Source organism: Pholis gunnellus (genome assembly GCF_910591455.1).
Source record: "Pholis gunnellus genome assembly, chromosome: 10".
Lineage (NCBI taxonomy): Eukaryota > Metazoa > Chordata > Actinopteri > Perciformes > Pholidae > Pholis > Pholis gunnellus.
In genome coordinates, this window is record NC_136537.1 from 8,626,912 (window position 1) to 8,638,275 (window position 11,364).

Sequence of the window (11,364 nt, forward strand, 5' to 3'; positions counted from 1 at the left end):
ATTACTGCCATCTTCCGGTTTCAGTCAATTTCTATGTACTAAACGTTCACCATCAGTCCCGTTGCTCGCAAGACGTTTGTGGAGGACCTACTTCTATCCCATCTAAACCGTCTAATGCGTTATAAAGTATTTGAAGTATTTATACTATCCATCCAATCATTATTATCCATAACGCTTATCCTGCAGGGGGGGGGGGGGGGGGGGGGTGAGCCTTCCCAGCTCACATTAAGTGAGTTTCATAACATAGCAGCATAATAGGTTTCTAAAAAACGAAATTGTCATTATATCCATTAAGAATTACCTCAAATATAGCTTATCTGTGTTAGAACGCATACAAGTGTCTACAACTAGTGTGTTTACTGCTTGAATACCGAGTGAGGAGCACTGAAAAGTAAAACTCTTTGAAAAGCAAATACAAACACAACTTCCTTTTTTCAGTTAAACATTTTTTTATTTCATGGAAATACAACATAATTCCAAATCCTTTGCAGGACCATTGTTGTACACTTTATATTCTTTTTCTCCACTTTTTTGTACTTGAAAACATGGTCACTTGTACAACAATATCATAAACAAAGCCTCATGTCACAAATGGAGCCGTTGATGACAATAAATTACACTTGCCATGCTAAGGTTTTGAGATGATACATTGGTACCTTCATTTCAACTAGATTAACCTTTAAATGAACAATACGTCGGAGTTGAATAAATATGATAAAAAGACACTCGAGTTACAAAAGAAAGTTTGTTCATTCAAAACAGAGCAGAAAAAGACCACAGGGCAGTTTGGGTTGGGTTACTTCTTAAAATTAATTTGTTTTCCTTCACATGAAAAAATAGGGACAAATTTAGCATGTTTTGATGACACTGCTAAATCTAAAGCAAAAGTCCAACAATAGTAAATACTGACTATATTTAATAAACTGCCCTTTAATTATAACTGACATTTTAGTTATGTTGTTTTCCTTTATGTGCAGAATATTTAATAGGTCTGCTAGACCAACATCATCCATTCACACTGAGAACAGGTTCATCTAGTACAGCACTGTCTTTATACAACCTAGAGGTATTTTCTAATCTTTTGTTTTTTTTCGCTCTTGAAAAAGTCAACACATTTACCCAGATGAGGAGGTGTCTTTCCTAAATTGTAAATAATACCACTGTATTCATGTACAGAATATAAAAAATCTTTCCGACAGACAAAAGAGAGAAAAAAAAAAAAATACAGTTGATGAGGTTTCCAGCCAGTAGTAGAGAGGCAAGTATACCACGGATGTGTAAATTAAAATATTAATAATTAAAAACAAAAACAATTACAACACTCAACACTTCACTTAGTTCAACAGTGAAATTTACAGCGGAACTTGTACAGAATTAAAATGTGTCAGGAGGAAGCATAAAAAAATCAAACTGATGTGGGGGGAGAGATAAATAAAAGCAAATCAAGAACGCGATGTAGCTTCATTCCTTTTGAAAGCAAGCAGGTGAAGAAGGATTTAAACGCATCATGGTGATAGACACTGCGGACCACGAACAAAGGGCAGACCCGATTATCATACAAATGAGTGAAGAGTTTGCAATGTATCACGCTATACAGGTTTGGGGTCATACTAGAGGACACGCATAATGGTAGCACGGGGCGTACTGATGCCTGCGTTAGTACGATTAGTAGCTGTAGAAGCACTTAAGAGCACCATGTTAAAAGATCTTTATATAACTTAGAAAATATGCTATTTTCTCGCAATTATTTAGTCTTTTATTTAAACATTATTCGATTTACTTTTGTCTCAGCTCTTGATTGGAAATTCTGAAAAGGCCTTTAAGAGTCCCAGCGGCCGGGACTTCGGATCACATGATAGAGATACTCTTTTGGCATTTTGTGTCAGCGGTCCAATCCACAGGTGTGCAGCGGAAGGAATAAGAGGAGGCATGCATGAGTCTGAGTGAGAGCCACACAGAGAGTGAAATAAAAAGCAAAACGGTGTGAATATACACTTCCGCCTCTGGCCTGGTCCACTTCTAAGGGTTAAAATGCTTCAAGGACTCAAAGACAGACACATTTTAGAGAGAGGAACAGTTTGAGAGGATCTGTCTTTGGATTCTTAAAGCCAGTGTGGAGCCATCGTGGTAATCTACACCTCTACAAGACCAGGGAGAGGCAGAAATTTGACTCACAGCTATGTGTTTTGTGTGTGTGTGTGCGTGTGTGTGAAGGGTCTATTTCAACAGGTGGTAGCCAGGGATTGGTGTATAGGAGGCTGGAAACAGCGAACGTGCTCCACAGTGGAACTGTCCGTCTCCACCGCCTTCATGTACTTGTTGAGGATGGCAAAGATCTCATTGTTGAGGATCTGGTACTTCCTAATGCGGTCGGCCATCTTCTTCAGGGGCTGTCGAGAAGAAGAAGAAAAAAAAAAAGGACAGAAAAGGGAATAAGTGGGACAATATTAAGCGGTGTGAATGTAAATGGAGCGGTTAAAAGTTTACCCACCACATTCTTGATGATCTCATCCTTGCCGTCCTGTCTTTGGACTTTGAGCAGGTGGTAGCAGAAGTCAAAGAGGTCAAAACGACGCTGCTGTCCCAACAGCACAATGATGGCACAGCCGGCCCAGTTCAGCCCATCGCCGAAGCACTGCCTGAGAGGCAAGGCACGTAAAAACACATGAGTCGTTTTCCCATTGAAGTGAGGTAATTGACACATTTATGAAGTGTCAGCAAAATCAAATGCAATTTAGTGCACATTTCCATCAGCTAAAATTGAGTTGAGAAGTTGTGATAAGATTACAATATTCACTGTGCAACAGTGTCTCACTTCTTCTGAAGTCTACCTTCTGTTATTATCAGCTGCTGATGGGGAAAGGGTTGACAATGTGAACAAAAAGGTAACTTGACTGAAGTAGAGCCATGTCATAAAGTGGCAGCATGATGAATGCTTTGCCTCCGGCAGAAGGAGCAGGAGGAACATCAACGGGAGCTGAAAAAGTTTCCCTTAAGCTTCACCACATCTTCTCTTTCGTTACACGTCAACTTTTCCACCAAAGTTAAGAGTAAAAACTTTTCCGATGTACTTTTTAAAAAAAAATTCTGCCAGATTTCTGCCATTTTTACTGAATCAAAATGAAACCTCCGGAAATAAAGTCCATATAAAATATTTTTTTAACAGACTAATTGTATTCCATATTGACAAACCAACATGCACCACGTTTGGCTGCAGATGTGGTCTGAAAAAGAAAGAAAAAAAAAAAAAAAGAAATACTCCAAATGCAGTCCGACTGTACACAAACCAGCCAGGTGCCACTTACTCCGCTGTGAACTCGTGTGTGCCCACAGGGATGCAGTAGACAAACTGCATGGCGCTCCACAGGCGGTGGAACTCCATACACTCGTCGACGTGCATCACGCCGTTGGTGGGCGGAGGCCCGCGCCACACCCCGTCCTGCAAGAAGCTGCGGATGCGCGTCAGGATGACCTCGAACATGGAAAGGCCGCAGCACAGACGCTCTTTGGTCAGCAGGTCCCCCTCACGGGCAATGGCGATTTGCTGGTGAGAAGAACAGCCGGGAGACGTCATTATTATCGTCAGTAGTGACGTTTTAAGGCAGGCACAGTTCATCAGGTATGATACTAAATACTCGTAAATAACTGGGAGAAATAAAGGATTACGTCTGTCTGCCTTCTTAAAAGACAGAGTGATGTTGAACTCACCTGTGGGGTTCCCAACCTCTCAATTAGAGGCACAAGGTGGAGAGGGGCGTACTTGGCTTCCAGCCTTTTCATCCTCACCTCCAGACGCTCTCCCTCTATACGACACAACAAACGCAGGGAGGGACATGTAGACGCTGTGCAAAAATGACACATAAATCAATGCATCAAGTGCTTCCAACCCTTTTGTATACCTTTGATGTAGACTCTGGGCAGAATGTTCTGGAAGGGGGCGGCATGAAGCAGGTCACACACTTCCTCCTGGGACTAAAATTGAAGCACAACACAAGAAAGGGTCATTTTAATTCAAAGAGCACCCCCCCCCACTTTGCTTTATGGACACCCTTAGAGCATGCAGGTAACCATAAGGCAATGTTGATTGTAAAGAACCCACCCCCCCCCAAACACTCCAAGCTGAATTCCTTAACTCAAAATGATATATCTCTAAAGAGTGACAGCTTTTAATAAAGCATATTTTAAACGTTTAAAGTTATAAGAACTCTGCCATGAGCTCCATATTGCGACGGATTACTCAACACTGTTGTCAGCTTACTATGCAGAGAAGGAGACAAGATGACAGAATGAGTGTTTGTTAATCAAGCCATGGTGAACGCAGGATTACACATTTCTCACAACATCCCATCTCATCTGCTTCAGCAGCAAGAGATCAAGTTTACATCTGTCTCAATAAACTCAAACGCTTCTGGGTAACACTGTCAGTGTGTTAGTGGTGTTCTAGCTATGTGAGGTCATGCTTAATTATCTGGGTGCTTGTCGTGATGACAGTGAGTTAGTTAGTCAAGACAGCGTGCTACAAATCAAACTAAATGCAGAGAAGCAGCACCTTGAAACTATCTTCAAATGAAAAAGGGTGATGAATGAGAAAAGAGCCATGCACAGATCAAAAAAGAAAAGTAACACACACACACACACACACACACACACACACACACAGGTAATCCAAACCAACATACGCACAAACACCCAATACACACACACACACAGGTCAGTGCAGTCAGACAGAAATGGTAAAGAGAGTGACAGCTGAGTAGTGTTACGTAGACGGGCAGCACAAACACACAGAACCAGAAGAGCGTTTGGAGGAAGAAGTGCAGAGTTTAGCACAAGACTCAACAACCAACCAGACCAACCTGTATATGATCACCTCTTCCATGGAAGACAAGGACTTAAAAGATGCTCTACTACAGCATATTACATTCTTGATAAAAAATGTCTGTCTTTAAATACATACACTCCTTTTCCTTTACAAGTAGTATTGTCACTTAATTCTTGGTGAAATAAAAGGAGAGTAAAAATGTCTCTTTGCTTCCATGGCTGGTTGGAGGTGAAGCCGTTTGTGCCAAACTAACATTGTAGAAGAAGAAGAAGAAGAAGAAGAAGAAGAAACACAGCAGCCCAAACCAATTAAGAGATAGAAGAGAAAAAAGACATTCCGACTCTGTTATTTTAAGATAAAACCTAAATCCTTACCACCTGTGGGAGTTGCCAGCGTGAAATGAAAAATAGAGTTGCATTTCAGAAAAGAAAACAACAAAGATCACACATATTAGGGGCCACCAGGACTGGGGGCCGGAAAGTTTCTGTCCGTCTTATTTGATTTAGGATGCGAATCAACATCGGAAATTGGGCAGAAACCTTCCAGGCACACCAGGTTTTTGGTCACCCACACAAAAACATGGCAGTCAAGACACAGTAGTGGACCCTGAGCACTGAGCATAGGACCACAGAGGGACCAACACTGGAAAGGTTGGGAAAGAAGTGGAATAAAAAGGGAGGACAGCTAATATGGCATGGATTCATAATAATACATATATAGCATGTCAAAACAACAAAGAAAGATAAGGAATAGGGTCAAGGGTTTCATACGGTGATAACTTGTAAGAAGGGAAATGGAAACTAAAGGAAATGGCCTACCAGAGCTTGCTCGATGAGCAGGCAGAAGAGGATGGCATTCCCCACCTCCCTTAAGCTCTGGAAGACATCCGTCTTCAGCTCTGCATATTCAATGATATCCTTGAGCTGATGGTGGAAGAACTCCAAGATACCTGCAATGGCAGAAACAGCCCCGACACCTCGTTAAATTTTCACATTTTCGTAAAAAAAAAGAAAAGAAGTCTATTATTGAACCTCCTTTTTTTTTCTTTTTTCTTTTTTTTTGATCTCTAAAGTCAAACCTGCAGCCAAGCAGTAAGCGGCCGCTAATACCTCATTATGTCATTGATAATCTATCGCTACCAGGATGAATCTGTGGGAAGTCAGCGGGTCTCTACCCTGACCCACATTCGGTCCGAGCATCAGGCCCCGAGGCGGGAAGATCGTTGACTGCGGACAGTAAGATCACAGGCAGTAAGCCAGGTACAGGAGTGAGTGCACAGAACATCAGTAATCTACAGATCACTGAGCGCTCCTCATAAGGATATCACATCTGACTTCGCTCTGATCTGCACGCACAGAGGCAGGCGAGGAAAGACACCGAGATGCAAAGTAAGCGAGCATGAAAAGTAGAGCTTCTTTTACGCTTTTGAAATAGGACAGTTACGTGTGCCTGCTTTGAATTTTAAAGCATTTCTGTTGACAAATATATACTTTATAACTCTTGGTGTATATGATGTAATTCTATCGAAATATACAACCTATCCCAAATTTGATTACCATTGCAGCAGAGTTGCTATTTCCCCCCCGGCCGTGTCCCCAATCGGCTCATTTTTACACCCCTCCTAACTGCTTTACAATGCCGGCTGTTTGATTCTCGTTGATGTAGTGGTTTATATGTTGTCAGCATTTTCTACGGCTGGCTCTGCGCCGCAAATGTGTTAACTGTGGCTCCAAAGTAATCTTTTATTTCAGTAATGGCTCCGAGTCCCGACTGAGCTCAAAGAGGTAGCATGAAGCACAAAATTCGAGAGCGGTCGGCAAGGAGGGCGACTGAGCTAGAATTAAAAACGGGAAGTACCGACTGTAGCAACAAATAAATAACAAAAATAGACCCGGTTGCGCATTAATATTAATCTGACTCAAGTGGGGTTCAGGTTACAGATAAATGACTTCATGCATTTCTGTCTTCAATGTGTCCACCACCCTTCTGTGCATCTAAAAGTAATAAAAAACGATGTTATAAACTGAAATAACCCCAATAATCCAACAGTGGAGACCGGGAGCTCACCTGGAGAGCCATACTCGTGGCGCGGCAGGCGGCAGATCTTGGGCATGACTTCTATCAGGGTTTTCACGTACTGCAGGATGGTGCCCTGTAACTGCAAAGGGACACGGAAGATAGATGGAGCACAGCAGATTAGTGGGGAAGAGAGGGCACAAAGAGAGAAGAAGAACGAGAAAAACCACGGTAAGAATCCAGCAAACTGAGGAAGGGAACAGGGTTTTTAAGGGTGTTATGGAAAATGAAGACAAATACCAGGCTCTTGACAATCTTGAGCAGCTCCTCCATCACCACAGCAATGCCTTGGTAACCAAGGAGACGGCAGATGGTCTTGAAGTGGGGCGGGCCGACAAAGTTTCTGTAGGAGCTGTATATGTGGGAGTAGGCAATGTTCAGAGGCTGCGAAAGAGAGGAAGAAGAGAGGAACAGAAGCCGGGTTAACCTGGACCAGTAGGGAGACGGGTTTCCTTCACACATTCTAATTCAAGCATCTTGACTGTTGTATAAAACTCAAGTCATCAGCGGCGCCATACCTTGGACCCATACAGGTAGTAAGGCTGCACGTTAGCTGGCTTGTCTCTTTGAGGCTCCTGGGTGAAGGGAATGGCTGTGCGCACAAAGCTGAAGAGAAAACCATGTTTAAAAAATTTTTAAAAAACCCCAGCTATTAAAGAAAATGTATCTCTGCGACCATACACCGACAACACCGACCGGTTCGTGGATCCGTTGTAGCAGTAGTTGGGCAGGAAATCGAAGTTGAGCTCCCAGAAGACGTGGAGCGTGATTCGCCCGTAGGGAGCGGAGACGTTGTGGTTGGCCTCGCGGAACATGGCGTCGAAGCTGTCCAGGGTCATGTGCTTGCACAGGAGCCGGTGGGTTAGTCTGTTGATCTCCAGCAGCCACTCCAGCTCCTGTTGGGAGGAGGGAGGAGGGGATTCGTATGAGAAAACACACAGGTTGACGAGGATATGAAGGGGAAAGCTCGGCTTTTGTTTAAGTGGGGTCTCGTCTCACCACTATGGAAGTGAGGTCCTCGCTCTCAAAGCGGCTGATGGCGTGGTCCAGGGACTTGTACATGGCCGCCGAGATCCTCTGGGTGATCAGACGGTTCAGGTCAATGGAGCGACCTAGCAGCTGCAAGAAACCAGGAGGAACGGTGAAGAAATACGGTAGAACACACAAATAAGTTGCCGGAAAAAAAAAAAAGGTACACGAGCGACAGAGGTACCTGCACGTGTCTCTGTTTGAGCAGCGTCTCGTAGCGGTTTGACGGCGGGTACGGGATGATCACGCCATAGTTTTTACACTCCGCTCTGAAGCGCTTGTCTAGGAGGACGCTGTGAAACACGTAGCATGTGATGTATTAGAGGACGTTCGGGAGGACTGCTACAATATCTGCCACTAATTCCAAACGTAGAGAGAGGAAGTCACTTCTTCTACTGTACCTTCCAGCCATCGCTTTGTAGTAGGCAAATATCTGATCCGCTAACTTGTAGACAAACTGGTCAAAGCAGAGGTTTACCTGAGAACAAGAACAACACTATGACGGTGCGCCGCATTCGAATTGTACGTGTATTCAAGTGATGGTCTTAAGACCGCACCTCGGCCTCGATTTCATCATAAAGGAACTGCTTCTTGAACTTGGTGAGAGCGTAGTAGCCACTGTCGTTGTACAAGTCGAGAGGATACAGCACATATCTGGAGGAGCGGGGGGGAGAAATGGTGGTTAAAACGCAGTCCGTTTCCTCAAGGTGCAAAAACCCAAACAATGGGAGTTTTGTCTTACTCCATCATGGAGGGCTCCTTGGTCTCCAGGATGTGGTCGGTGAGGATCCAGGGCATGGACATCTCAATGGGGAACTGGATCCTGCGACCCATGGTGAGCTCCAGGAAGAACTCCCTGAACCACAGCTGGGACAGGTCACAGCACTGCTGCAGGGCCTCTGGAACGGTGGGAGGACACACAAAGTGAGGTCAGGTCATTTTTACAAGAGCTGCTTCAATTTTTTGACACAATACAATCTTTGTTGACAGTTTTCTACTCACCGCTGAAGTTGAGCAGGTGTGTGAAGAAGAAGGAATGTTTGTGGAAGTCTTCGATGGCCACCACTATGGGTCCGTCCAGACAGCTGCGGAGAGTCTTCTTAGACCCGCTCTTATCTGCTATCAATGATTCCAGCATGGTGCGCACCATGTACAGCTGCAGAGGGAAGGCAAAGGGTAAAAAGGTGAAAACGTTCCTCGCAACACGTTTCAGGGTGCTAATGAAATGAACCATTGTTAATAATTTGCCACCACATTATTAAATATGACTCTGGTTATACTTTGCACATCGTATTGAGTCAATTCAAGAGAAGAATTTGCACTATTTTGGGAGGAAAGGGAATGTTGAAATGATTTTTGACCTTCAGAATAAAAGCCTTGGACATACAGTAAATGTAGTTATTCAGTAAGTCAGAAGATATGTGAACGTTATAGCTACTGTGATTCCAGTATACCAGTTCAGACGGGCATGTTTTCAGTGAAACATTTTGTTTACAGTCAGTACCGACAGCATTCTGTTTCGGCTTCTTTCTCCATTCCACGTCTCACCTGTGTGCTGGAGGGTCCTACAGCCCTGCGGGGCACTTTGATGTCAAATCCACCTTTTGGGTCCTTCTCCCCCCTCAGGCAGGGGTCATTTGGGGGTTCCCTCACCCCATCCCAGTCACACACAGTCTTACGAATGGCCTGAAGAACACTACAGACGAAGAAAACAGGATTATAGAAGCTCTTTAGGTCTTTAAGGGTAAAAAAAAAAAAAAACACAAGAGCCTTGAGATTAAGTTAAATGTACATTTGATCAAATCATCATTGTGTGTGTGTGTGTGTGTGTGTGTGCGTTTACCTAATGAGGACGTTCTTCTTCTTGCGTACAGCCTGGCGCAGAGGCTCTCTGAGGGTCATCTGGGCAAAGTCCTGCAGCGCTGCGTAGATGGTATTCCTGATGGCCTGGTTGAACACGGACTCCATTCGGCCCATCAGAACCTGCACAGTTCATTACACAGCACTGTGATCATCATCATCGTCATCGTCATCTCGGCCACGAGGGCTCCAACTCAGTATTAAAGGAATGATTTGACATTTTGGGAAGAACACTTGTTGACTTTACTGCAGAGAGTTAGAAGAGAAGCCACTCAGATATCTGTCTATTAAAGACGCAATCCAGACGTGGTTTTAAGACATAAAACCACTCAGCTCTGAATAATAATGTGTGTCTCATGTGGTTATCAACAAAAGGTTCCATTACCCAGTTAAAATGCTGACATATACATACCTTTATTAATTAATTAACTCCTTCTCCCTCCTCGAAAAATGAAGAACCTAAGAGTAGATAGAGCCAGGCTAACACTTTCCCCCTGTTTTCAGTCTTTATGCTAAGCTAAGCTATCCGGCTCCCGGCTCTTGCTTCATATTTAACACACACATACGAGTGTGCTTGTGATCGTCTCATTTAACCCCGAGCTAGAAAGAAAATAAGTGCATTTCCCAAAATGTCAAACTATTTATTTAAGGTGAACAATGGACGACATCAAAGATGTTTGGTGCACAGCTTCTCATGTTACATGTACAATTTTCGGACTAAATAAGCTGCATATCCGTTCATATATGTACAGAGAACACGTCCTTTGGCCATCAGCTCTTAAAAGCATGAACAAAAGAGCTACTCGACACCCGTCGGGGGTCACCGGTGTTTTACCTGCAGCCCTTTGATCATCGCAATGACCTCCACCAGGGCAAATTTCTCCTCGCTGGTGTAATTGTATCGCGTGGCTCGTTCGTACTCCTCCGCTGTGCCTGGACAGTCCTTGTTACAGAATTTATCCGTGGGATGGACCAGCTTCCAAGAGTACTGAAATAGACAGGGAGAGCTATAAATACATCAAACCTACAACGATCAATTTCAAAACCACAAAACTTTTCATACCTAAAGCCCCAGGCATATTGACTGCTGCAAAAGCAGGTTTGTTTTTTTTCTCCCCCCCCTAAACACAAATCGACCCCTCGCTTTGACTCACAACTTCCATGACGTGCGTGCTCCACTTGGAGAGCAGCTGCAGACCCCTCAGAGCGAGGTCGAACAGCTCTCTGTACTCCTCGTCGGACTTCTGGCTGTCCAGGCCCGAGCCCGTCACCACTTCGCTGTTGCTGTAGCGCGCCAGCTCCGAGATGAAGCGGATGTGGTCCTCCCTGATCTGCACCATCTGCTCGCACAGGTTGTACTGTGGCGAGATGCTGCTCTGGGTGCACGTCCACCTGGGCACAAAAATGGAAAAAGGTGGAGGCGGGCGGGAGCAGATGGCGCGGTGGTCAAGGATGACTGGTTTCTGTACACTACGTATATATATATATATATATATATATATATATATATATATATATATATAAATGTATATATAAATGGCTAGACACGTCCTCTTACTTGGACTTGTTTTCTTCGT

General features: G+C 43.9%; 1 protein-coding gene across 1 annotated transcript in view; it reads right to left on the bottom strand.

Moving 5' to 3' along the window:
* Positions 1-437: 437 nt before the first annotated feature.
* Positions 438-11,364, bottom strand: part of cyfip2 (cytoplasmic FMR1 interacting protein 2) — a 19,598-nt gene continuing 8,671 nt past the window's right edge. The window contains exons 10-30 of the mRNA XM_079167394.1: positions 11,346-11,364; positions 10,942-11,179; positions 10,623-10,775; positions 9,771-9,910; positions 9,476-9,623; positions 8,930-9,083; positions 8,670-8,826; positions 8,485-8,581; positions 8,329-8,405; positions 8,112-8,220; positions 7,898-8,017; positions 7,595-7,794; positions 7,417-7,504; positions 7,139-7,282; positions 6,890-6,980; positions 5,641-5,771; positions 3,900-3,972; positions 3,709-3,803; positions 3,306-3,544; positions 2,492-2,639; positions 438-2,390 (exon numbers count right to left, since the gene is read on the bottom strand). The exon at positions 11,346-11,364 is cut by the window's right edge and continues 70 nt beyond it. Coding sequence (XP_079023520.1) covers positions 2,223-2,390; positions 2,492-2,639; positions 3,306-3,544; positions 3,709-3,803; positions 3,900-3,972; positions 5,641-5,771; positions 6,890-6,980; positions 7,139-7,282; positions 7,417-7,504; positions 7,595-7,794; positions 7,898-8,017; positions 8,112-8,220; positions 8,329-8,405; positions 8,485-8,581; positions 8,670-8,826; positions 8,930-9,083; positions 9,476-9,623; positions 9,771-9,910; positions 10,623-10,775; positions 10,942-11,179; positions 11,346-11,364 — 2,789 coding nt within the window. The 3' untranslated portion in view covers positions 438-2,222. The remainder of the gene's footprint in view (positions 2,391-2,491; positions 2,640-3,305; positions 3,545-3,708; positions 3,804-3,899; positions 3,973-5,640; positions 5,772-6,889; positions 6,981-7,138; positions 7,283-7,416; positions 7,505-7,594; positions 7,795-7,897; positions 8,018-8,111; positions 8,221-8,328; positions 8,406-8,484; positions 8,582-8,669; positions 8,827-8,929; positions 9,084-9,475; positions 9,624-9,770; positions 9,911-10,622; positions 10,776-10,941; positions 11,180-11,345) is intronic.